Below are 27,694 nucleotides of genomic sequence, written 5' to 3' on the forward strand. Positions count from 1 at the left end.
TAACACTGTACAGGAAGCAGTAACCAAAACCATCCCCAAGAAAAACAAATGCAAGAAAGCAAAATGGCTGTCTGAGGAGGCTTTACACATAGCTGAGGGAAGTTCAGTTTGGTTCAGTTGCTCAGTCGTATCCGACTCTTTACAACACCATGGACTACAGCGTGCCAGGCCTCCCTGTCCATTACCAACTCCTGGAGTTTACTCAAACTCATGTCCATTGAGTCAGTGACGCCATCCAACCATCTCATCCTCTGTTGTACCCTTCTCCTCCCACCCTCAATCCTTCCCAGCATCAGGGTCTTTTCAAATGAGTCAGTTCTTCCCATCAGGTGGCCAAAGTATTAGAGTTTCAGCTTCAGCGTCAGTCCTTCCAATGAATATTCAGGACTGATTTCCTTTAGGATGGACTGGTTGGATTTCCTTGCTGTCCAAGGGACTCTCAAGAGTCTTCTCCAACACTACAGTTCAAAACCATCAATTCTTTGGTGCTCAGCTTTGTTTCTAGTTCCAACTCTCACATCCATACATGACTACTGTAAAAACCATAGCTTTGACTAGACAGGCCTTTGTTGGCAAAGTAACGTCTCTGCTTTTGAATATGCTGTCTAGGTTGATCATAACTTTTCTTCCAAGGAGTAAGCGTCTTTTAATTTCATGGCTGCAGTCACCATCTGCAGTGATTTTGGAGCCCAAGAATAGAAGCAAAAATCAAGAGAGAAAGGGAAACCCACCCAACTGAACACAGAGTTTCAGAGAATAGAAAGCAGAGATAAGAAGGCCTTCTTAAGTTAACAGTGCAAAGAAGTAGAGGAAAACAATAGAATGGGAAAGACTAGAGATCTCTTCAAGGAAACTGGAGATATAAAAGAACATTTCATGAAAGGACGGGCACGATAAAGGACAGAAATGGTAAGGATCTAACAGAAGTAAGAGAGATTAAAAAGAGGTGACAAGAATACACAGAACTATACAACAAAGGTCTTAATGAAGATAATAACCACAACGGTCTGGTCACTCACCTAGAGTCTGATATCCTGGGATACGAAGTCAAGTTGGCCTTAGGAAGCATTACTACAAATAAGGCTAGTGAAGGTGCTGGAATTCAAGCTGAGCTATTTCAAATCCTAAAAGATGCTGCTGCTAAAGTGCTGCACTCAATAAGTCAACAAAGTTGGAAAACTCAGCACTGGCCACAGGACTGGAAAAGGTCAGTTTTCATTCCAATCTCAAAGAAGGTCAGTGTCAAAGTATGTACAAACTACCATACAATTGTGCTCATTTTGTGTGCTAGTAAGGTTATACTCAAAATCCTTTAAGCTAGGCTTCAGCGTATATGAACTGAGAGCTTCTAGATGTACAAGTTGGATTTAGAAAAGGAAGAGGAACCCCATGGAACTGACAACATACACTGGATCATAGAGAAAGCAAGGGAATTCCAGAAAAACATCTACTTTTGCTTCATTGACTATGCTAAAGCCTTTGAATGGAAGATTGCCAGGAGAATTATAAACAACCTCAGATATGCAGATGATACCACTCTACTGGAAGAAAGTAAAGAGGAACTAAAGATCCTGTTGATGAAGGTGAAAGAGGAGACTGAAAAAGCTGGCTTAAAATTCAACATTCAAAAAACTAAGATAATGGCATCCAGTCCCATCACTTCATGGCAAACGGAGAAAAAGTGGAAGCGGTGACAGATTTTATTAGACTGCCACCCATTGATTTCTACCTTCAAAACTCTATCAATACTCTTCAGATATTTCCAGTTCCTTTAAATAGTATAATGAATTTAGTTAAATCTTAATATAATCTATTATTTTTATCCTTTTATTATTCTTTAGAAAGAATAATATTCATAGATTTACTTTCCCAAGTATAAGAAGTCTGGATATAAATGAATCAAAATTTATTCTACCTGATAGCAGTCTTTCAGGTCACCATCCAAATTGCCTCAATGTAATTTGAATTTTAGAGACTATTGCCAAGATCAACCCTCTCTGGCTATTTTAGTCATCTGTACTTCCTTTACTTTTTTTTTTTTTTAATGAATAGTGTGTTGCTTTCTTTCTTTTATCGGCTGTTTTTCATCTGTATAAGCACTCTATGTGTGCAGAATATGAGTTATAGTAACTACAGAAATAATAACAATGGCTAATGTACCAAGTATTGCTCAAAGCTCTTTATATAATAACTCAATTCTCACAATTTCATTCGTTACTACTATCCCACTTGGAACTCTGAATGCAGAGTTTCAAAGAATAGCAAAGAGAGATAAGAAAGCCTTCCTAAGTGAACAATGAAAAGAAATAGAGGAAAACAATAGAATGGGGAAGACTAGAGATCTCTTTAAGAAAATCAGAGATACCAAGGGAACATTTCCTGCAAAGATGGGCACAATAAAGGACAGAAATGGTATGGACTTAATAAAAGCAGAAGATATTAAGGGGTGGCCAGAATATACAGAACTATACAAAACAGATCTTAATGACCTGGATAACCCTGATGATGTGATCACTCACCTACAGCCAGACATCCTGGAGTGTGAAGTTTGAGCCTTAGGAAGCATCACTATGAACAAAGCTAGTGGAGGTGATGGAATTCCAGCTGAACTATTTCAAATCCTAAAAGATGCTGCCAAAGTGCTGCACTCAATATCCCAGCAAATTTGAAAACTCAGCAATGACCACATGATTGCAAAAGGTCACTTTTCATTCCAATCCCAAAGAACAGCAATGCCAAAGAATGTTCAAACCACTGCATAACTGCACCCTAATTTTACATGCTAGAAAGGTAATGCTCAAAATCCTTCAAGCTAGGCTTCAACAGTATGTGAACTGAGAAACTTCCGGATGTACAAGTTGGATTTAAAAAAGGCAGAGAAACCAGAGATCAAATTGCCAACATTAGGTGGATCACAGGAAAAGCAAGAGAATTCAAGAAAAACATCTACTTCTGCTTTAATGACTACACTGAAGCCTTTGACTGTGTGGATCACAACAAACTGCAAAATTCGTAAAGAGGTGGGAATTCCAGACTACCTTACCTCCTTCTGAGAAATCTGTCTGCAGAACAAGAAGCAACAGTTAGAACTGGATATGGAACAATGGATTGGTTCCAAACTGGAAAAGGAGTACATCAAGGCTATATAATGTCACCCTGATTATTTAACTTACATGCAGAGTACATTATGCAAAACGTCTGGCTGGATGAAGCACAAGCTGGAATCAAGATTGCCAGGAGAAATATCAATAACTTCAGATATGCAGATGGCATCACCCTTATGGAAGAAAGTGAAGAGGAACTAAAGAGCCTCCTGGCGAAGTTGAAAGATGAGAGTGCAAAAGCTGGCTTAAAATTCAACATTCAAAAGATGAAGATCAAAGCATCCAGTTCCATCACTTCATGGCAAATAGATGGGGAACAATGGAAACAGTGACAGACTTTATTTTCGTGGGCTCCAAAATTACTGTGGATGGTGACTGCAGCCATGAAATTAAAAGGTGTTTGCTCCTTGGAAGAAAAACTGTGACAAACCTGCTACTGCTGCTAAGTCGCTTCAGTCGTGTCTGACTCTGTGCGACCCCATAGACGGCAGCCCACCAGGCTCCCCCGTCCCTGGGATTCTCCAGGCAAGAACACTGGAGTGGGTTGCATTTCCTTCTCCAATGCAGGAAAGTGAAAAGTGAAAGTGAAGACGCTCAGTCGTATCCGACTCTTAGCGACCCCATGGACCGCAGCCTACCAGGCTCCTCTGTCCATGGGATTTTCCAGGCAAGAGGACTGGAGTCGGGTGCCAGTGCCTTCTCCAGTGACAAACCTAGACAACGTATTAAAAACCAGAGACATTACTTTGCCAACAAAGGTCCATACAGTCAAAGCTATTGTTTTCCAGTAGTCATGTACAGATATGAGAATTGGACCATAAAGAAAGCTGAGCACTGAAGAATTGATGCTTTTGAACTGTGGTGTTGGAGAAGACTCTTGAGAGTCCCTTGGAATGCAAGATCAAACCAGTCAATCCTAAGGGAAATCAGTCCTGAATATTCATTGGCAGGACTGATGCTGAAGCTGAAGATTCAATACTCTGGCCAGCTGATGCAAAGAGCCGACTCATTGGAAAAGACTCTGATGCTGGGAATGACTGATAGCAGGAGGAAAAGGGGACGACAGAGGACAAGATGGTTGGATGGCATCACAAACTCAAAGGACATGAATCTGAAGAAGCTCTGGGAGATGGTGAAGGACAGGGAAGCCTGGCATGCTGCTTGCTGTCCATGGGGTAGCAAAGAGTCAGCCACGACTGAGCGACTGAACAACAACAAATTATCCCATTTGGGCTTCTCAGGTGGCACTAGTGGTAAAGAATGTGCCTGCCAATGCAGGAAACAGAAGATTCCCTAAAGAAGGGAATGGCTACCCACTCCATTATTTTTCCTGTAGAATCCCATGGACAGAGGAGCCTGGCAGGCTACCATCCATAGAGTGGCAAAGAGTTGGACAGGACCAAACTGACACAGTGGCTGCTGCTGCTGCTGCTAAGTCGCTTCAGTCGTGTCCGACTCTGTGCAACCCCATAGACGGCAGCCCACCAGGCTCCCCGTCCCTGGGATTCTCCAGGCAAGAACACTGGAGTGGGTTGCCATTTCCTTCTCCAATGTATGAAAGTGAAAAGTGAAAGTGAAGTCGCTCAGTCGTGTCTGACTCTTAGCGACCCCATGGACTGCAGCCTACCAGGCTCCTCCGTGCATGGATTTTCCAGGCAAGAGTACTGGAGTGGGGAGTGACACAGCACCCATGCATTATTCCATTTAACAGATGAGAAAACTATGGCAATCACAAAAAGAGATTAAGTAACTTACCCCAGGTCACAGAGCTAGTAAATAAAAATGCTGGAATTCAAATCTGGGCAGTTTCTGGCTCATACCCTTGAAATTTTTTCTTAATATTACAAATATTCTTCCTTTCTGCAATTTTCCATTCAATTTGTTACTTCTGACATATAATTAATAATTTAAAATCCAAGATCTATCTAGTGACGGTTTCTTTTCTAATTTCTCTCACTGCTTCTAAGTTTAGGAAATCATCCTTTTGGAAATTTAATACTGAATGACTCCAGGCAAAAAGATTAACTACTTATGTGTCAAACAGGTGACAAGGGTCTAAAAATTCTTTTTAAAATGGTTAATCAATTACCATATCAGTTACTGATTAACCCTCCTCATCTCTATCCTTAACATGACAACTCAATGTGAGGCTCCATAGCTTAAACAACATGGGTTTTGGAAACAGAAGATTAAGTTTGAATCCAGACTCTGTAACTTAAAACAGTCCATGTGTTATCTAACCATTCCAAGGCTCAGTTTATTTGTAAATCAAAACAAAAAACCTTAGGCTTTAAATAACTATAGTACGTAAGAGTTGGTAAAATCTGATTATTAAATAAATGTTATTATACTATGTTGTTACATCAAAGGATCTATTTCTGGATTTTTCAAAAACAGAACACCTATTGAATGCTTTTAAATTTTTATTTCAATTTTTATTTAAATTCATTTCATTTCATTGAGCTACATGGTTTGCAGGACCTCAGTTCCCCAACCAGAGATTGAACCCAGCTCACGGCAATGAAAGCCCTGAATATTAACCACGAGGCCACCAGGTAACTCCCCATTTCTGGATTTATTGTCTCATTAAAATATTATTTTATCCTTCTACCTGTACCATACTATCTTTATGATTGCAGCTTTGTTTTATTATTTTGCTGCTGCTGCTGCTAAGTCGCTTCAGTCGTGTCCGACCCTGTGCGACCCCATAGACGGCAGCCCACCAGGCTTCCCCGTCCCTGGGATTCTCCGGGTAAGAACACTGGAATGCTAACCAGTCCTAAATCATTAATCCTTACTCAAATTTTTAAGTTCTAAGTTAATCCTTTCAGTTTAATCATCAAGCTCCAAAACAGCCTATTTAAATTGGCATTCAATTAAATTAATAGAGAATCAGTATCACTACAATAGTCAAATTTAGCCTTCTAAGAACACAGAATTGGATCATTTTCCTCCCTGTGTGCCATTCTTTCAGTATTTCAGAATTTACAAAGCACATCAATGTTTACCCTATTCAAAGTAATTGACATGACAACAGTGACAAACCTTGCTTGTTTACCTCCTCCAATTTAAACAGTAAAGAATATTTAGCTTAAACAATGCTAATGATTTACCTCTATTGGTGTTGTTTCAGGAATCTCTCTAAGAATCACAATACAACGCTTATGACTTGGTCTCACTTTCTCACCCTTCTCATCAACTTGCACCATGGGAGAAGCTGAAATTTAAAAAAAATTTCATTCAGAAGTGAAAAATAGTGATACTATAATTCTATTAAAAAACTATTCATTTCAACTTCCAACTAAATCAATCAGCAGAGGCTAATATTTTTAAAAAATTAAGTGGTAGATTCAAAGATTACAGTCACAATAAAATACCTTGAGATTGATATGCAAAGAACACCATCCAATGTTAATCACTGAATGAATATTCAGAATACTTGCTCTGTCACTTGGCACAGAGTTGGAGTTGAAAAGAAGCCTTCACAGAGTACTCGGTAATTATTTCTCATAAGGTATTTCCCTATATACAATTACTGAATTTAAGTAAAATCAACGTACCTACACTAGCCAAACACTACTCTGGTAAGTGTAACAAGCTGTGACATGTGAAGAAATTCTTCTTCAAGTCTGAGAAGCACTTGAAACCAAGAATTATATAGAAATCATTACAAACTTTCTGTGATTTTAACATATTTACTTTTACTTACTACTACAAAGACCCAGAAGCCACCTTTTAGATGCTGCTTTTGAGTAATACTGAATAAAGCTAGTACCACAAGGCAAAACTTTTATTTCTAATACCTCCTAATATTCCACACCTCCCTGCACAGGCAAGTAGAGAGTATAAAAGCAGTTAAGGAAGAAGGCTTGTTTATAAATCCTAGGTTTCAGCCCTTGGTGGTACGAAATTCTGTCTCTTGGCCAATTCTTTAAATGTTGACAAGACTGGGTCATTTTAAGAAAGTATCTTTCCAATCAATCAGAGATTTAATAAATATCTTTATTCCTCTGAGAATGGAAATACCTACTCCTATGTAAAACTATTATTGGACTTTTTGTACTTAACTTTTAAACATCTCAAACAAATTTCATATAAAAGTGAAGATCTGTCTTTACTCAAGTAGTTAACAAAACCCATACGAGAGAGGTTACCAAGAAATGCTGATGTAAGACACAATTATCACCAAAAATTCTTAAACCTCAATTTAAAAATATAAACTCTTTACCAAACTTTAGAGCAGCGTTTGTTAAACTGGAGGTCGCAACTCTCTAACAGGTTGTAAAAATAAATTCAGAATAAAAGAAATGAACTCATTTCAAGCATTCAGTACTAATCTACAAAATTAACATTTCAGTTCTGTATATGTAGTGTGTATATCAGGTTATGCCATGAAGTTTACTTCTTACTGTTGTTCAAGAAACACATTGCTTTAGAGGGTGGGATAACAATACATAAAGCATTTTAACAGCCAAAAAAACTGAGGTTTAATTACCTATAATTAAATGAGTAAATGGGTATCAAGATGAACAACCAAGGTACAGAACTGATATAGGTATGTATCAGTCAATAAAAACAGAAAAATTATTAGCACAGTATAACAAAAAACATGGAGTTAAAAACAATTTCCTATACGATCAGAAATCAAAGGAATATTTAATTTTTTATTTTAAAAGTAAAGTAAAAGGTATGATTTACATACATCTCAAAACTTCAAGAATTAGATCAGGGTCTGTGGTCAGTTTTTTAATTTCTTCCATGTTAGCAACTGTCCAAATTGGGACGAACTGATCACTGTCCATTTGAGATATCAGGTAAAGATCCTTTGACAAATTTTCTCTGAAAGGAATAAGAGAAGTACAGTCCTATAAAGCAAACAAACTTTAAAAAGCACCTAAAGAAAAGAGACGCCTTATTTACTTTTATCACTAAATCTAGGAAAACAAAATTATGCCATCAGAAATAACAAGGTAAACTATGAAAATACATAATATGCAACAAATACATTTTAACAACTTCTGGCAAGTTTCTGGATCCCTAAATATACTGGGTCCAACAGTTTTGAACAAGGGAGTTTATCAAATTATACTGATATGCAAAAAGGCTTAAAGTGTATCAAAAAACATTACATACAGTTTTGTTCCATCATCATACTTTATCACTGATGTCAGAACATGTATATGGAGAATATAGTGTAAGCCATGAGTTGGATCATGAGGGATTTTAAATTTTTTAATGTTTTTCATTTTCAATAGGCACATTTGACTTTTAAATTTAAATAATAAAGCTAAAATAACAAATTTAAATCATTTTAAATTAAGACAAAAGATTCTGTCTCAAACATTTTTTAAAAAGGAAAACACACACTATCTTACACATAAAATCCTGTTTAACAACAAACTGAAGGAGAATCAAATTGCCTTATAATTTACATCAAAACTTTGGAACAGTATGGTTATAGCTAGAAATCTTTGCTTAAAAATTGTCTCAATAACCACCCTATTTAAAACTAAAACCACCCAAGCACTCCTGTTTCAACTCCTCCCTTGCTTACTCAGCTCTACTTTTATCCATTCCACATTGCAGGTGAATTCTTTACCATCAGGGCCACCAGGGAAGCCCAAGAATACTGCAGTGAGTAGCCTATCCCTTCTCCAGGGGATCTTCCTGACCCAGGAATCGAACTGGGGTCTCCTGCACTGCAGGCAGATTCTTTACCAGCTGAGATAGCAAGGAAGCCTACTCTTTACAACTGTTTGGACTGCAGCCCACCAGGCTCCTCTGTCCAAGGGGATTCTCCAGGCAAGAATACTAGAGTGGGTTGGCAAGCCTTCCTCCAGGGGATCTTCCCAACCCAGGGATCGAATCTGCTTCTATTATGTCTCCCACATTGGCATTCGGGTTCTTTCACCACTAATGACACCTGGGAAGACTTAGTGCCTGGCAAAGAGTAGGGTCAAAGCCTTTACATTCAAATTATACTAAAATTGGACTTCCCTGGTGGTACAGTGGATAAGAATCTGCTTGCTAATGCAGGGGACATGGGTTTGATCCCTGGTCTGCAAAGATCCCACATGCTGTGGAGCAACTAAGCCCACGGAACCACAACTACTGAGCCCGAGTGCTGTCACTACTGAAGCATGTGCTCCAGAGCCTGTGCTTCGCAACAAGAAGGCACCACAATGGGAAAGCCACGCACTGCAACAAAGAGTAGCCCCCACCTGCCACAACTAGGGAAAGTCCATGTGCAGCAACAAAGACACACACAAACCAACATAATCAAATAAACATTAAAATTTTATTAATAAATATTAAATAAATCATTTAAATTTATTATTTAATAAAATTAATATATTAAAAATTATACTAAAATAGAGTATTAATTACTTTAAGGTTATAACTGTCAACAAACAGCGGTTATTTGTCTTGGGGGGGAAAAGAATACAGAGGATAACAGTGACAAATTCACTTCAGCACAAAAGAAAGGACATTAGAACATACTGTCTTATTCCTTAAGAACTTGAAAACAAGACTACTATAAACATGAGTACAACTAAAAGACTGCATTCTAAATCGACTGAGACTTTCAGCAGATCTATTCTTATAAAACAGAATGGCACACCCTTAAAGAAACCGTACCTTGTCAGAAGTTATGTCAAATAATAGATATATAACATCTAGGATTACGACTAATACCTAATATTGTTCAGTCGCTCAGTTGTGTCTGACTCTGTGACTCCATGAACTGCAGCACTCCAGTCTTCCCTGTCCTTCACTATCTCCCAGAATTTCCTCAAACTCATGTCCTCTGAGTCAGTGATGCCATCCAACCATCTCATCCTCTGTCGTCCCCTTCTCCTCTTGCCCTCAATCTTTCCCAGCATCAGCGTCTTTTCCAATGAATCGGCTCTTCCGATCAGGTGGCCAAAGTATTGGAGCTTCAGCACCAGTCCTTCCAATGAAATGTTCAGTGTTGATTGCCTTTAGGAAAGACTGGTTTGATCTCCTTGCTATCCAAGGGATTCTCAAGAGTCTTCTTCAGCACCAGTTCAAAAGCATCAATTCTTCGCTGCTCAGCCTTCTTTATGGTCCAACTCTCACATACATACACGACTACTGGAAAAACCATAGCTTTTTCAGACCACTCTCAGCAAAATGATGTCTCTGCTTTTTAATACACTATCTGGATTTGTTACAGCTCTTCTTCCAAGGAGCAAGCGTTTTCTAATTTCATGAATGTAGTCACCATCTGCATTGATTTTGGAGCCCAAGAAAATGAAATCTGACAGTTTTCACTTTCCCCCCATCTATTTGCCATGAAGAGATAAGACCTAATACCTAATATGTTCATGACTAAATCTAGTATGTCTCAGTGGCAAGTCTGCTGAGCTATAAATCTTAAATGCCCAGCCAGTTTGAACTGTTTCATAGTTCTGAGTAGCATGTGGCAGATCATGATAAGCTACAGCTCATGTTGCAACAACTAAAAAAGCTTGGGTAGATTACCAAAAAGTCATGTTTTTGGTGATAAGGAGAGCTGTGGAAGCTACAGGGACAAAATGAAATTTCAAGAAGATGATGTTTCTTTTCCGAGGGTATGTGCAGATCCTGGACCAGAAGGAAACTAGCAGGGCTCTATCTCAGGCATTTGCACAGGGTTAGGGTTAGGAGCCTCCAACACACAGCTAATTTTCCTCCATATGACATTTATTGAGTTCTAAGGAGGAAATGGGAGGCTGGGAGCCAGGCTGAAAAAGCAGAGTAGAATCTTTATGGTCCTGTGGCAGTCCCAGTGGAAGAAGGAACCTTGCATCAAACCTAAGATAGGTCTTCTTGATAAGACATCTGCCAGATTTTGAAGCTGTACAAAATAAGAGGCTAAAGAGCTCATCTCAAACCTCTGAACAATGGAACTAAATCTCCCTTGGTGTTTCAGGACTCTTATCAGTCCTGAAACAGAAAACTGCGTTTCCAAATCAAAAGCCTAAGAGGGTCATGACAAAAGAACAGAGATAAATCAGAGGTAGATCGAGTTGATTTAAAATGGCTGTTCAGCCCTGACTCAGCTCAATTCCTGACTAGATTAAAGAAATCAATCTGCTACTGCCAACCAGAAGAAAGCTCAAACCTTGTCTAGAGAGAAAAATTATGGCACTTGCAGCTTCTAGTTTCTTTTTATATGGTGTGGCCAGCATATGTAGTGTCCAAATTATAATCAAAATGCGTAAGACATGCAAAAAGTAAGAAGTTATGAATAGAGAATTAAGAGGAAAAAAAACTCAAGAAATATAGGCAAACAAACAAATGATCCAGTTAGTAGGCAAAGATTTTAAAATAACTACGGTAAGTATGTTACACAAAATGAATTGCATCACAGGCGCAAATGACTAGAGAAAAGCCAAAGGTCTTTTATAGAACTAGGGCCCTATACTAGACTACCAAGGCAAAGAATAAAAAGGAGAAGAAAAGGGAGATATTCAAGATGAATCAATTAAACCCAAGTCAATATGTATTCTATATAAAGAAATAAACAAGTCTAACAAAATCCAGGTTGCTAGCTTAAAAAACTGGTTTACTAGTCCTCCTCTGAAAAACCGAAGACATTACATTGCAAGCATATCCAACTTCTATCTCTTCTGGAAGGGGAAGTTCTACGAATTGAAATTTTATACATCTAAGCTATAAAAATACCTACATAATTCTGAATTCTTATCTGTAAACAAGACATCTTAAAATGTTTGCCTTTTCTAAGAAATAATTGGTAATATAAATTCTATACCCTTATAAATAAAAAGAAAAAAATTCCATACCCGTCTTATCAAACAATCTTATTAAGTCATCTTATTAAAAAAAGAACTCCATGATCAAACGTTGTAAGAGCAAACTACTACAACTATAATTAAGAGATAACTTAAGAACCCTAAAAATGAATATGATTATAGGAAAAATATCCAACTGAAATTTCATTATTTTTTCTACTGAGAATAGATCCTTTACATATTCGATTGGAGACTACATCTTTAAATCTAGTTAAGAAATATACTGCAGAATGATACCAAAATACATTACCAAAGGAAATTAAAAAACCCATTTTCCATTCTATTAGGTTGGTGCAAAAGTAACTGTGGTTTTACACTGTTGAACTCCGCCATTTGATACTGGAACACATTCTTAAATGTGGTTATGTTATACATCATTTTAATGCATGTTTCTTGCTAATGACTTTTTATTTGCTGTGTATTTTAGATTTATTTTAGACTATGGAAATGATGTTAGACAAAATGCAAACTCGAGAGATTTTCTTGGGTTCAAAATGGGTTGTAAAGCAGTGGAGACAACTCGCAACATCAACAACACATTTGGCCTAGGAACTGCCAATGAACGTACAGTACAATGGTGGTTCACAAAGTTTGGCAATGAAGAAGAGAGCCTTGAAGACAAGGAGGGCAATGGCTGGCCATCTGAAGTTGACAATGACCAACTGACAGCAATCATCGAAGCTGATCCTCTTACAACTACACAAGAAAGTTGCCAAAGAACTCAACATTGACCATTCTACAGCCATTCAGCACTTGAAGCAAATTGGATAGGTGAAAAACCTCAGTAAGTGGGTGCCTCGTGAGCTGACCAAAAATCAAAATAATCGTCATTTCGAAGGGTCATCTTCTCTTAGTGTAGACAACAATGAATTATTTCTCGATCAGATTGCAACATGTGATGAAAAGTGGATTTTATATGACAACTGGCGATCACCAGCTCAGTGGCTGGACCAAAAAGCAGCACCAAACTTGCACTAAAAAAGTCATGATCACTGTTTCATTGTCTGCTGCCAGTCTGATCCACTACAGCTTTCTGAACCCCAGTGAAACCATTACATCTGAGAAATATGCTCAGTAAATCTATGAGATGAACCAAAACTGCAAAATTCCTGCAGCCAGCACTAGTCAACAGAAAGGGCCCAATTCTTTTCCACAACACCTGACTGCACATTGCACAACCAACCCTTAAAAAGTTGAATGAAATGGGCTACAAAGTTTTGCCTCATCCACCACGTTCACCTGATTCTCGCCAACTCACTACCACTTCTTCAAGCATCTAGACAACTTTTTGCAGCGAAAATGCTTCTACAACCAGCAGGAAGCAGAAGATGCTTTCCAAGAGTTTGTCAAATACTGAAGCACAAATTTTTACACTACAGGACTAAATAAACTTAATTCTCGTTGGCAAAAATGTGTTGACTGTAATGGGTCCTATTTTGATTAATAAACATGTGTTTGAGTCTTGCTATAATGATTTAAAATTCATGGTCTGAAACCAATTATATTTGTACCAGTCTAATATTTCATTGGTATTTTACATAATCAAACAATTCAAAAGAAGAGAATGTTAATTAAAAAATGATAGTGTACCGTGAGAAACAGAATTCTAATTGTTTCTTTAAACACTCTTTTAGTTCTTCTGTAGAAATTGCTGAGTTGCTTTCCCCTGATGGTAGAAAACAAGAGAGAAAAAGTTAACACCTAATTACCACAGGTAGTAAACTCTACATATTGTTTTAAGAATAAGCCACGAAGTATGCACAAATTAAAATCACCAGAAAACTTTTTTTTTTTTACTTTTTTAGAATTCAGCTACACATGGTCTAATAAATACTTTCAACTTATCTATTCTTGTTTGTTTAGACAGATTTCATTTCAGTTTTAAAATTATATATTTTATCAAGCAACTAACAAATTAACAAATCAGCAGTAATACTAAAAGCACCTGAATACCACTTTGTAAAACACAGTCGTCAATACTTAAAAAATGTGATAACTACTTATTCCTTTAATGAAAACTCAAAGTACTAAGTAATAGTAATCTAAATTTGAAGACAGGAACTACACAAAATGGGATATATATATATATGGCTCCACATTTGTATTACTGGTAGTAAACCTGATGTGAGTCACATTCCTTAAATTTCTCTCTCTCAATAGACTTGTGGTACCCAAGGTGTATGTGTGTGGGGAAGGGAGATGGATTGGGAGTTTGGGGTTAGTAGATGCAATCTATTATATAAAGAATGGATAAACACGGTCTTACTGTACAGCACAAGGAATTATATTCAATATTCTCTGATAAAACATAATGGAAAAGAATATAAAAAAGAACATATATATATATGTATGTATTTTGCTGTACAGCAGAAATTAGTTAACACTGTAAAACAACTATACTTTAAGGAAAAAAAAAAAACCTACTTCTATCTTTTTATATTCTTTTCATTGCTTAATTTTAGAGCACTGTATCTTCCTAGGAATACTGAAAGCATTCAAATGTCCAAAGGATTGGACCAACTCTCTAACAGCCCTCTATGCTTTCTATTATTTAACCCAGAACATGACTTTTCAGGACTAAAGCCTGGAAAACCATCAGTTCTTATTAGATTCTTACACAAAACACCACCTGCTAAAATCATATGCTATGTCCTCTTCTTTAAAAGCACTAATGATTAAGTAGGCTAATTTCCTTTAAATACACAGATAATAGGATATATGTATATGTACATTTTGTGCATGATTTTACCACTACTTTGTCTTATATGCAAGACTCAAAATGTTATTAGATATTAATTTCATTAAAAATAAAAAGCATTCTATTTCTATGTAGTATATGCAAATCTTCTAACACAAAATTCATCCACCAAAATGCTTAAGCTTTCAATATCATTATAGCAAACCTTTAAAAATTCAACTGGTTGCCACTTCATTTAAACCAACTCTATGTTCAAAATGTAGCCAGTAGTTAAGTATTTTACAACATGAGGGAGTAAAACCTAGTCAATCTTTCATTATTATATGGAAATACCATCCCATTTCACTTGAGGAATCAACTTTCAAGCTGGCTGACCTGAGAAATCTAATTCAGGTATTTATAACAAACTGAGGACAAAGTTTGAGTCAAGTTATAGACCTTGACTAATGTTCAGTTCTGTTCAGTCGCTCAGTCGTGTCCGACTCTTTGTGACTCCATGGACTGCAGCATACCAGGCCTCCCTGTCCATCACCAACTCCCAGAGCCTCCTCAAACTCATGTCCACTGAGTCAGTGATGCCATCCAACCATCGCATCCTCTGTAGTCCCCTTCTCCTCCTGCCTTCAATCTTTCCCAGCATCAGGGTCTTTTCAGATGAGTCAGTTCTTCGCATCAGGTGACCAAAGTATTGGAGTTTCAGCTAAAGCATCAGTCCTTCCAATGAATATTCAGGACTGATCTCCTTTAGGATGAACTGGTTGGATCTCCTTGCAGTCCAAGGGACTCTCACGAGTCTTCTCCAACACCACAGTTCAAAAGCATCAATTCTTCGGTGCTCAGCTTTCTTCACAGTCCAACTCTTCACATCCATACATGACTACTGGAAAAACCATGGCTTTGACTAGATGGACCTTTGTTGGCAAAGTAATGTCTCTGCTTTTGAATATGCTATCTAGGTTGGTCATAACTTTTCTTCCAAGGAGCAAACGTCTTTTAATTTCATGGCTGCAGTCACCACCTGCAGTGATTCTGGAGCCCAGAAAAATAAAGTCTGTCACTGTTTCCACTGTTCACCCATCTATTTGCCATGAAGTGATGGAACCAGATGCCATGATCTTAGTTTTCTGAATGTTGAGTTTTAAGCCAACTTTTTCACTCTCCACTTTCACTTTCATCAAGAGGCTCTTTAGATCTTCACTTTCTGCCATAAGGGTGGTGTCATCTGCATATCTGAGGTTATTGATAGTTCTCCTGGCAATCTTGATTCCAGCTTGTGCTTCCTCCAGTCCAGCATTTCTCATGATGTACTCTGCTTATTAACATATAATTTAAGTAAGCAGAGTAACAATATACAGCCTTGACGTACTCCTTTCCCGATTTGGAACCAGTCTGTTGTTCCATGTCCAGTTCTAACTGTTGCTTCTTGACCTGCATACAGGTTTCTCAGGAGGCAGGTCAGGTGGTCTGGTATTCCCATCTCTTCAAGAATTTTCCACAGTTTGTTGTGATCCACACAGTGCTTTGGCATAGTCAATAAAGCAGAAGTAGATGTTTTTCTGGAACTCTCTTGCTTTTTTGATGATCCAGCAGATGTTGGCAATTTGATCTCTGGTTCCTCTGCCTTTTCTAAATCCAGCTTGAACATCTGGAATTTCATGGTTCATGTACTGTTGAAGCCTGGCTTGGAGAATTTTGAGCATTACTTTGCTAGAGTGTGAGATGAGTGCAATTGTGGGATAGTCTGAGCATTCTTTGGCATTGCCTTTCTTTGGAATTGGAATGAAAACTGACCTTTTCCAGTCCTGTGGCCAGTGCTGAGTTTTCCAAATTTGCTGACTAATGTTAGCAAAAGTAAAGGAAATCAGTCCTGAATATTCATTGGAAGGACTGATGCTGAAGTTGAAGCTCCAATATTTTGTCCACCTGATGTGAAGAACTGACTCATCTGAAAAGACCCTGATGCTGGGAAAGATTGAAGGCAGGTGGAGAAGGGGACAACAGAGGATGAGATGGTTGGATGGCATACTGACTCAAAGGACATGAGTTTGAGCAGGCTCCAGGAGTTAGTGATGGACAGAGAAGCCTGGTGTGCTGCAGTCCATGGGGTAGCAAAGAGTTGGACATGACTGAGCAACTGAACTAAATGTCAGCAACTAAGCAGTGATGGAAATGCCTACTCCCTATTTCACTTATTTTCCAAAGAGACTGTTTGGAAATTAGAGAAACAAAGGTAGGTAATCAGGGTCTATGGTCTATTTTTAGTTTCCTTTAAATTTCATCCATTTTAAATCCAAGCAACTGCTAACCTATGCCAACAAATGAATGTGGAGGGGGGAAAAAAACGACTATCTCACAAATTGAACTACAACAGAACTATGATTTAACACAACCCTTTTCTCAAAATTAATCCCATACACATATACAAACAACACACATATATAATCTCAAAATTAATCCCATTTAAAATGCATTTCTCCTTGACAAAAGTGATGGGAAAATTGACAGAGCTTGCGCTGACAAGTTCTGTCAAGTCCCACTAGCAGACCAAGGAACTTGGACTCTCTGAAAGACTAATTTAGGTCTCTTTTAACTATGTTGACTGTTTTTCTCCTTTCATTGTTAACTTCACACTTTCTTTTAATAAGATCTTTAAAATAAACATATTTTTAAAATTACAGTATTCATATTTGACCATTTTACTTGTAAAAATTGCTTAATATCCCATTAATATAAACTTCTTTTGAAATAATAAAATAGACTGATCAATGCTACTATTTACTAGAATAATGACAGACTGGAAGAGGGAAAAGACTAGCACACTGCATTCTTATTTTACCAATAAAATCATAAAGTTTACCAGAAACATCATATATTTGATAATTCAGATCTTCTGGCCCCAAAATCATTCCATCAGTTGATTCTTCAATGCCTGTAATATTTCTTGTGGTTTCACAAGATGAATACATTACTTCATATTCCTTACACATATCATCTGCAAGTTCTCTATTACCTGTATTAAAAAAAAATACTGAAAGTAAATAGTAATTCTTTAAAATCCTATCTTTAGGTACTCTGGGCACTTGTCTTCTATAACAAGATCTCAAATAATTCTATCAACTGGGAAAATGTCCATATGGTTTTAAGTAAGAACTGTCTTTGACAGGACGTAAGCTTGACCATTACAAATAAGCTAAAATGATTAACAACTGGAGCTTCCCTGGTGGTCCAGTGGTTAATACTCCGCACTCCCAATGCAGGGGGCCCAGGTCCAATCCCTGGTCAGCGAACTAGATCCCACATGCTGAAACTAAAGATCCCGTATGTGGCAAATAAGACCCAGTTCAGCCAAATAAAGTAAAATTAAAAAAAAAAAAAAAAGGATTAAAAATAGCTTAAGGACTTCCCTGGTGGTCCAGTGGTTAAGAATCTGCCTGCCAATGCAGGGGACATGGGTTCGATCCCTGGTCCAGAAAGATCCCACAGGGGATCCCACATCCCACTTGCCTTAATTACTGAAACCTGCACACTCTAGAGCCCACATGCAGCCAAATAAATAAATAAACTTAAAAAAAATTGCCCAAACTTACACAGTACTATGTATATGACAGCTTCACATATATTATTTACTTAATTCTCAGAAAATCCAATGCCAAACCATTATTGCCAATGTTTTACAGATGAAGGCAACAGGCATGGAAAGGTTAAATCATCTGCCCAAGATCAAATAGTGAGTAAACAGCACTGTCAATGACGGTAGATCAAAACTAATTTAAAAATACCATATTATACATGGGTTAAAAACTGAACCCAAAGATACAGCTGCTCTCTGAAATTAATGACAATCTATTCATACTGGATATAAATGAGAATGGTATACAAACTACATGTTAAACATTTATAAATATATCTTATCAAATAATCAAAGGACGTACCCCAAAGTTCTATAAACTGGTTGGTCAAATGTTTAACCAAACTGTGATGCATTCTGATGAAATGTTTAGGGCTTACCCTCAGGAAGAGACCCTGATGTAGCTGCTGTTTCATGCCAAGAGCTTTCAGTTCCATGAGCTACTGGCGTAGCATCAGTATTTCCCGGAGGTATTTCTTGCCATACTTTGGCATTAGGATTTAAACCAGTTCCTTTAGATGTCACCTGCTAAATAATCATAGGATTCATTTGTAAATCTTAAAAGTTAGTGAATTAAAATTACAAATTTAGATTAAATAAACAGTATTTTACAGTTTTTGGCTCAACTTGAACTATAAACCTTTTAAGCAGATGAACTTGAAATGTTTATATATAAAATTTAGCTACCTATACAATAAATAAAAACATCTCCATAAAATACTATTAATATAGATACACTGCTTTACCCCAACCTACTTGCAAATATTATAGTTAAAACTATGCACCATTATCTTGGCCATTTGTGTTATCAAGAGCAATTTTTCAGAGTAAATTTTTATTGCCATCTAACTTGTGACAGAGACCTTCAAGTCTGAATGATTCAAAAGTGGAAACTTTTTTCCAAGTCAAAACCAGCATTCTGCCTGACATTAGAATGCATTATTCCATCTGTCCCTTAAGTGTATATTCTTAATGTCTAAAACAATTATTTAACATATTACCACCTAAAGTGATCATTTGCATACATCACCTAATCTCTCTCTCTCTCTCTCTCACACACACACACACACAAAGTAGAAATGGATCATGGGGCGAGGGGTGAGAGACAAGAGTATTCAAGAGGTGGAAGGAGAGGAAGCAGGATGCACAAATACATTTTTCTCATCACATTCAATCAAACAACAGGGCTGATCCTTCTCAAGTACACTAATGATCCTCCATAGAATTCACTCCTTTTTCAGAAAGTTACTTTTTGTCTTCTCAACTGCAGGCCCCTCTCCTGGATGGCAAGTACCAGAAGGTACAGCAAGGAAGCTTTATGACCTGCAGATACTGGGGATTTGATTTTCATTAAAAAATAATTGGCACACACTGAGCCATTTATCAGGACATTGTCATAAATTCTGTCTACTTAGAGTTCTTACAACTGACCTTGACTCATGCGATTTAGGTAGAGGCGTGAAACAGCCTGTAAGTATCACCAACACCAAAATATAACCAACCAAAGCAGAACTCTGCATAGAAGAATTGAAGAGCCTTAGAAAGAGTTGCTGAGAAGACTCAACTTCTGACAGGCCTAACTGTACTTCCTGTAATTATGTACCATGAAATTCCCCTGCACCCTTGAATCTAATAAACTGATTTTTTACTTTGAGTGAGTTTCCATACTTTGCAACTAACATGGCTAACATAACTTGAATGTATGAACCAATGAAACATCGTTTAATTATACTCCACAGCTTGCACATATCTTTGGATTCCTTTCACGTATCAACTGAAATCCAATCTGGAAAAAAGGAGAATGCCCAGACACAATGCCCTTTTCCATGTCAAGGTTCATTTGCATCTTGGGAACAGGGCTGGGCCTTGAATTAGTGGACATTATTTTACCACTGACGCTGTTTAGAACTGTATATAAGCATCTGGCTTTTAGTCAATTTTATTATTATTTAAAAATTCTCTACAGACAATACACCCTCTTCCTGCATTCACCAGGGCAGTAGCCTCTCACCACTTAGCCTTTGGAGCAGAAGGGACTGAATGTGATTTGGGAATTTTAAGTATAGCTTAATTTCTGACTGATGGCAGAAAAGAACCGTGAAGAGTTTGTGACAGCCTAGCCTTCCTACCATGGGAACAACATTTAATTTCGTGTTAAGCATTTTGACAGAAGAAAATTTATTTATTAATACATACTTGCCTCCTCTCCTTTTACTCAATTCTGAAAATACCAATTATGTCCCTACCCTCCAAAATGGCAAATAATAAAGGCTATGGTTCTCAGAAAAATCAAACTCTTAAATCTTGATAAACACAATGAAAGAGTAAAAAATTCATTTCATGAATAAAACCTGTACATGAAAAACATACAGTAGAGAAGCCACGTATCCACTAGAAATACCCTTAACTAATAGAACGGCTGCGGCTTTAGTAAAGCAAAACAGGTAACAACTATAGACAACTACATGCAAGAGCTGAGGCTCTAGAATCACATATGCAAAACCCACCTCTAACATTAACAATCGTGTGATTGTGGGGAAATTTCTTAACTCAATTTTCTCAACTATAAATTGAGGTAAGAATTCCCTATTTTAGAGACTTCCCTGGTGGTCCAATGGTTAAGAATCCACCATGCAATGTAAGGGGACAGGAGTTCGATCCCTGATGGGGGAACTGGAATCCCACACGCCGTGGGGCAACTAAGCCTCGGGGGCAACTAAGCCTCGGGCCACAACTTGAGAGCCCACAAGCCGCAACTAGAGTCTGAGCGATGCAGTGAAAGATCTTGCGAGGCGCAGCTAAGACCCAATGCAGCCAAACAAACAAAGAGGCCCAAGGTGGTCTGCTTAAAAAAAAAGAATTCCTTATTTTAAGAACTAAATATTAACAATGAAAAGCAATTGATACGTATAAATACTCCATATTCTTTTTTACGAAGCATGTTTGTTTTGAATAAAAGTAATTTGGCTGTCTTACCCTCAAAAGAATACTTTGCAAACACTAATGCATTAATCAAAATAACTGTGAGGTATGTTCAAAGTTAACTATTTACATAAATGTAAATTTATGTCATAGAAAATTAGCTTTAAAGAAGCAAATACAAATCACAAGGAGAATGGCTGATTACAAAATAACACAAAACTGCAACAAACAACAACAAAAAACTGAAAATAAAGACTAGGAAAATAAAATTCTAAAAAAACCTCACAAATGCACACAAATAGGAAAATAAAGTACCATTTTATGCTTATTAGATTAGCAAAGCACTTAAAAATAATTCCTACCTTGGCATAAAATTTTCAAACTCATTATTACACTGAAGACTATAAAATGGTGCAACTTAGCTTCCCGCATTCTAGTATTATTTATAAGAGCCAAGAAATGTAAATAACTCAAAGTCAAACAAAGGAGCAAAACAGGAAATTAAAACACACTTGCTAGATAAAGTGAGTTACACAACCACTCAAAGTTATAAAGAGGGAATCCCCTGGCAGTCTAGTAGTTAGGACTTGGCACGTTTCGTTCACCGCCAGGGCCCAGGTTCAATCCCTGGTCAGGAAACTGACATTCCCCAAGCCATGTGGATAAGTCAAAAAAAACCCACAGAGCTTTCCTGGTGGTTCAGTGGTAAAGAATCTGCCTGCCAAGGCAGGAGACACAGGTTTGACTCCTGATCTGGGAAGATCCCACGCTGAGGAGCAACTAAGCCCAAGGGCCACGACTACTGAGCCTGTGCTCTCGAGCACGGGAGCTGCAAGTACTGAGCCCACAAGCCCTGAGGCCAGTGCTCTGCAACACGACAAGCGCTGCAAAGCAAGCCGGGGCCCTGCAGCTAGAGACTAGCTTCCTCTCACCACAACCAGAGTCTGTGCAGCAGTGAAAACTCAAGAACAGTCAAAAATAAATAAAATAAATAATAAATAAATAAAAAAGAAACACCTCAACAAAGCTGTAAAGATACACTACCACATTTATTAAATCTAAAGGGGGGGTATTAATACATCACAAAAAATTGCTATCTATTAAACCATGACACGTCAAATATTGTATTGATAAATTGTGAAAAATATCAAAATGGAAAGTGATTTCACACAATGGAATAGAAAAAACATCTCCACCACAGTAACAAAAGCAAACATGTTAAGCAATTCTCTGAGCTAGGTGCTATACTGAACACATCTATGAACTCACTGACTTCTTAAGACAATCCGTAAGTACTGATATTTCCCTCTTACATGTTATCCTATCATATGAGAAATAACATATCCAACTAAAGAAATACAGAGATTAAGTATGCAGTCCGTATTAACCTACAATGATTACAAGTCACAGATTATTACAATTGTAAAAAATCACATAAACATGTGGACATGGGCTAGGAGGAAATACGATCTGCTACAAAAACTAGGTCAGGGGTATTTTTCCTTCATAAAGCATTTCATTAATAAATCATTCACAGGACTTCTCTGGTGGTTAAGGCTCTGCGCTCCTAGTGCAGGGGCCTGAGTTTAATCCGTGGTTGGGGAGCTAGATTCTACATGCCACAACTAAAGACCCCACATGCTGCAGTGAGCATCAAAGATCCCAAGTGCCTCAACTAAGACCTGGAGCAAATAAATAATAAATTAAAAAAAAAAAAAATCAAAGCATTCACTAAAATGTTGCCTTGTTGATGTCTGACAGCAAACAACAAAATTCTGTAAAGCAATTATTCTTCAATTAAAAAATAATTTTAAAAAAATGTTGCCTTAAGTCTAAGTCATAAAAAATATGAAACTAAAAAAGATTTATTACATCCATTAAGGATTTTTCAAATCAGAGCATAAATGTCAGTTGGGAATTCCCTGCTAGTGCATTATCATCAAAGATAATTTTGTGCCCTTTGTGCCTGCATGTATGTAACATATACTCAATGTTTATTTAAATTTCTATAAGTTTTGACCAATTATCTTTGATCATCATTCTTTTTTTGCATTTCAGACGTTTCTTCTGGATCATTTTCCTTCTTCCCCAAGAACATCATTCAGAACTTTTTTTTTTTTTTTAGTAAACTCTCCAGTTGTGGTTTCTCAAAAAATACCTTTATTTCTATCTTCTACTTTTGCTGTATACAGAAATCTCTCTAGGCACATAATTCCTCTTCCGCACATTAAAGACTAGGGATCGAACCCAGGGCTGCTGTATTGGGAGCATGGAGTCTTAGCCACTGCCCCACTGCCTTCTGTTTTGCACTAATGACGGATTAGAATTCAGTCACTAGTCTAGCTGTCATTCCTAATCTCTCTTTCAACTCTGGTGCTTAACCCTTGTCAATGGTGTTTTGCAATCATAAGCCTAAGTGTGGAATTCTTTATTATTCTACTTGGAGTTCACTGAACTCTTTGAAATCTGATGCATCTTTCATCAATTCTGCACAATGTTCAGTCATTTACCTCTTCAAATTTGCTCTCCACCAACTTCTCTATTACTTCCTCTGGAATGCCGATAAAATATTCTATACCTTCTAATCCTGTATCCCACCTCTCTTTGTATCAATCTTTCTTTCTTATTTCCTACATCTTTGTCTTCCTGAGAGATTATATTCTGAGCAATTTGAGATCTTTCTTCCAGTTCATCAATTCTCTCTTCAGCTGATTCTAAAATGCATTCAACTTGTACAGTAAGTCTCTAAGTTCCTTCTACATTTTCATTTCAGAAGTTCCTTTTGGTTCTTTCCTCAAATCTATCCGATCAATGTTTTGTTTTCTGGCCATCCTTTCGGTGTGTGTGTGCACTCAGCTGCTCAATTGTGTCCAATTCTTTGCAATCCCATGGACTGTAGCTATCTCCTCTGTCCACAGAATTTTGCAGACAAGAATGATGGAGTGGGTGGCCATCTTCTCCTCCAATCCTTTCAGTACCTTCCTTCTTTTTCTGGCCATCCCACCACAACCAGATTGAACCCGGGCCTGTTGCAGTGAAAGCTCAGAGTCCTAATCACTGGACCACCAGGGAATTTCCAGTAGCTTCCTTCTTTTAAACATTCTAATTATATAGTCTGTATCTGATCATTCCAGTCCGTGTAATATCCAAAATCAAAGGGTTTGAGTTTCTGCTGAGATCTGTTTTTTTTAATGCTAAACCATGTTCATTAAGACATGTGTTTTATGATTTTGTTCCACACACTCGTTTTCCTTGAAACTTTTTTTGTGGGAATTTTAAAGGTTGTTTAAAATGTGCTCTTCAGGAGAGGATTTGTTTTCTTTCTGTTGGATGACCACACAGTAAGACTATCAATCTGGTATCACATAAATTGTTCTTTAAAATCTATCTATCTGGCTGTGCTGGGTCTTAGTTGTGCCAAGTGGAAGCTAGTCACCTGACCAGGGATCAAACCCAGGGCCCCTGTACTGGGATCATGGATTCTTAGCCACTGGACCACGGGGGGAGTTCCCATGACTTAAAGTTTTCAATATGGGTTTTTGGAGAACAACAAGTAGTGGGAATTTCAGCCCCACCTTGCATCAAAGAGGATTTGTGGTTAATATAAGACCCCTCTTTCCACCAAGCCAGAGCCAAGACTAAAGCTGACCAGTTTTCTTTTTCTCTGATAAAGCTTGTTTTTTCCCTTAGGGTGCTGTGTGTTTCAGTGAAAGATCCTGTGTGGCGCAGGTAAGACCCAATGCAGCCAAACTAACTGGAAATAGCAACCCACTCCAGTATTCTTGCCCGGAGAAGCCCACAGACGAGCCTGGTGGGCTACAGTCCATGGGGTTGCAGAGTCAGACAGAACTGAGCACACACATCAGCATAACACAACCATGCCTGCAGGCTTGGGGTAGACGGGGTCAGAATTAAGTTTGAAGTTTCAGAGCTTCCCAGGTGGCGCTAGTGGTAAAGAATCCATTTGCCAATGCAAGAGACTTGGGTTCATTCCCTAGTCCAGGAAGGTCCCACAAGCCAAGGGGCAACTAAACCCATGTCCCACAACTACTGAGCCCATGGTCTAGAGCCTACAAGCCGCAACTGCCAAAGCCACTGCGATGAGAAGCCCTGGCACCACAGCGAGTAACAGGCCCCATTCACCGCAACTAGAAAAAGCCTGTGTATAGCAACCAAGACTCAGAACAGCCAAAAATAAATCTTAAAAAAAAAAAAAAACAGAGAGAAGAAGAAAGTACTAATATTGGTACTTTACAGCTAAATTGAAGAGGAATTCCAACAATTAAAAGTCAACTATGGTATAACAGACAAAAATTATCTTTACTCTGCCACCTAGTAATTATGCAGTCACTGATCTCAGCTTTCTTGTTTTAAAAAATGTAATGGCTGCGCTACCAAAACTCCTTATAGTTTTTGCAAACCTTGGACACCAAACTCTGTCTTGGTCACTACTTCTCTTTCCCTCTTGTTATTTGTACATACTTCTAATTTGTTACCACTGTAATAGTTTATTAAGTGTTTTTTACAACAAGGCAGTGGGCTCAATCAAAAAAGGTAGAAGCTGGGTCATCCTCTACTATTTCAGCTATTAAAATAAACCAGGCTGAGAGCAGACCTTCAACTGTCTATTTGAATGGAATAGTAAAGACACAGGTGCAAAAAAAAGAAATTAATGTTTAGACACTGTATTTACCCTTCTGATGTGACAGAAAATCAGAGTTGATACAATCTTCCTTTTTCTCATATGCCTGTTTAAAATAGAAGCCTTTTATTGGAGTGCTTCTTGGCTTATGATTTCACGTCTGACAAAGGCTTTCACAATAAACATCAAAACCAATAACAAATGTCAAACCTAGCAAGGGAGCAAAAGGATCTTTGAAGTAGCACCAAATATAAATAACCCAAGCAACATCTTAGCCTAGAGATGTTAATTGACAGCTGTTTCATATCATAATTAGCTCAGGGAAAAGAACAATGAATTTCTTTACAGTACCACCAGCTAGCCCCAACAGGACAGGTACACAGATAATTTTTAAAAACCTCTATGGAGGGCTTCCCTGGTGGCTCAGTGGTAAAGAATCCGCCTACCAATGCAGGAGACATTGGTTCGATCCCTGATCTGGGAATATCCCACGTGTCACAGAGCAACTAGGCCTATGTGCCACAGCTACTGAGCCTGTAGAGGCACAACTACTGAGCCCACATGCCACAGCTACTGAAGTCTGAGTGCCCTAGAGTCTGTGCTCTGCAACAGGAGGAGCCACCGCAAGGAGAAGCAAATGCACCGCAACTAGAGAAAAGCCCGCGCAGCAACAAAGGTCCAGCACAGCCATAAATAAATAATAAATAAACAAAAACTGTATTAAAAATAATTCCATGAAACCTTCCTGACAGTTAAGACTGAATACTTCTTCCACAGCAAGCAGTATAGGTTCAATCTCTGGCCCAGGAACTAAGATCCCACATGCCTTGTAGCAGGGCCAAAACAAAGAACAAAATCTCTAATTCCCTGGTAGTCCAGTAGTTGGAACTCTGTGCTTCCCCTGCAAGGGGCACAGGTTCAATGCCTAGTCAGGGAACTGGGATCTCACCAGTTGAATGGTGTGGCAAAAATATCAAAAACAAACAAAATACACCTCTAGGTAGCAATTTCATTTTTATTTTTCTTTAGGTAGCAATTTTAGAAAGCAAGTCATCTTTACATTTGCCCCTATGCATAATGCGAACAGTGCGTGCTTATTAGTATTCAGAATCCACTCTGGATAAATTAGACAGCAAAGTAAATAAAAGGTAGTGTCACTGTCATTGGAAAGGCTGAAAAATTAGATGCAAAGGTAATCTCACTCAATGTTGCTGAAGTGGCTTGATGAGGAAATCACTATCCATGCCACCACCAAGTGGTAAATGCCAAAAGTCAAATCCATTACAACTTTTATTATTACCAATACCAATGTTACTTCTCCATCAGGAACTCAACCTTGCAACTATTAACTCTACTTAAAGCTGCCCACCTCTACTGCCACTCCTGACTACAAAATGGAAGTTAAGAATAGAACCCTCATTTCCCTGCACTATATATTTTTTCAAGTAGAAGACACCTGTAGGTGTGGTCTGACTAGCAGCTCTTAGTAACATGCCTGCATCCATCTAGGTATAAGGGAATCCTGGAATTTGAGTTTTGACTAGTACATTCACTGGAGAGGCCTAACTCATTACGTAGGCCTTTCTGCAAATATGGAAAGCTATTCAAGAACTGGGAGACCCCAAATATGACAGAGAGATTAAGACTAATATTTAACATATAAGATATTAATATATTGTCCCATATATACTTATTTATAAATAAATACACAATATTGGGGAACTATGATTTTAAAAACTTACCTTTTACTTACTGATGAGATGTACTAGTTCATTAAGCATTTAATAATCACTCAAAATAATTATCTAGATGCCTTTCAGCAATATACTACCCATAAATCTGATGTTTCCCTTGCTAATGGTGCCAAGAATAACCAAAGTG

At 37.9% G+C, this 27,694-nt stretch overlaps 1 protein-coding gene across 7 annotated transcripts in view; it reads right to left on the reverse strand.

Annotated features, from left to right (window-relative positions):
* Positions 1–27,694, reverse strand: part of LARP4 (La ribonucleoprotein 4) — a 75,396-nt gene that overhangs the window by 30,930 nt on the left and 16,772 nt on the right. For 6 of the 7 annotated variants that reach the window (XM_061416163.1, XM_061416161.1, XM_061416165.1 and 3 more), the window contains 5 exons: positions 18,630–18,777; positions 17,479–17,631; positions 13,514–13,589; positions 7,807–7,943; positions 6,218–6,321 (listed from right to left, as the gene is read on the reverse strand). In XM_061416163.1, the coding sequence (XP_061272147.1) occupies positions 6,218–6,321; positions 7,807–7,943; positions 13,514–13,589; positions 17,479–17,631; positions 18,630–18,777 (618 nt within the window). The remainder of the gene's footprint in view (positions 1–6,217; positions 6,322–7,806; positions 7,944–13,513; positions 13,590–17,478; positions 17,632–18,629; positions 18,778–27,694) is intronic. The other variant, XM_061416162.1, reaches the window with a different exon arrangement.

The sequence above is a fragment of the Bos javanicus genome, chromosome 5, assembly GCF_032452875.1.
Source record: "Bos javanicus breed banteng chromosome 5, ARS-OSU_banteng_1.0, whole genome shotgun sequence".
Lineage (NCBI taxonomy): Eukaryota > Metazoa > Chordata > Mammalia > Artiodactyla > Bovidae > Bos > Bos javanicus.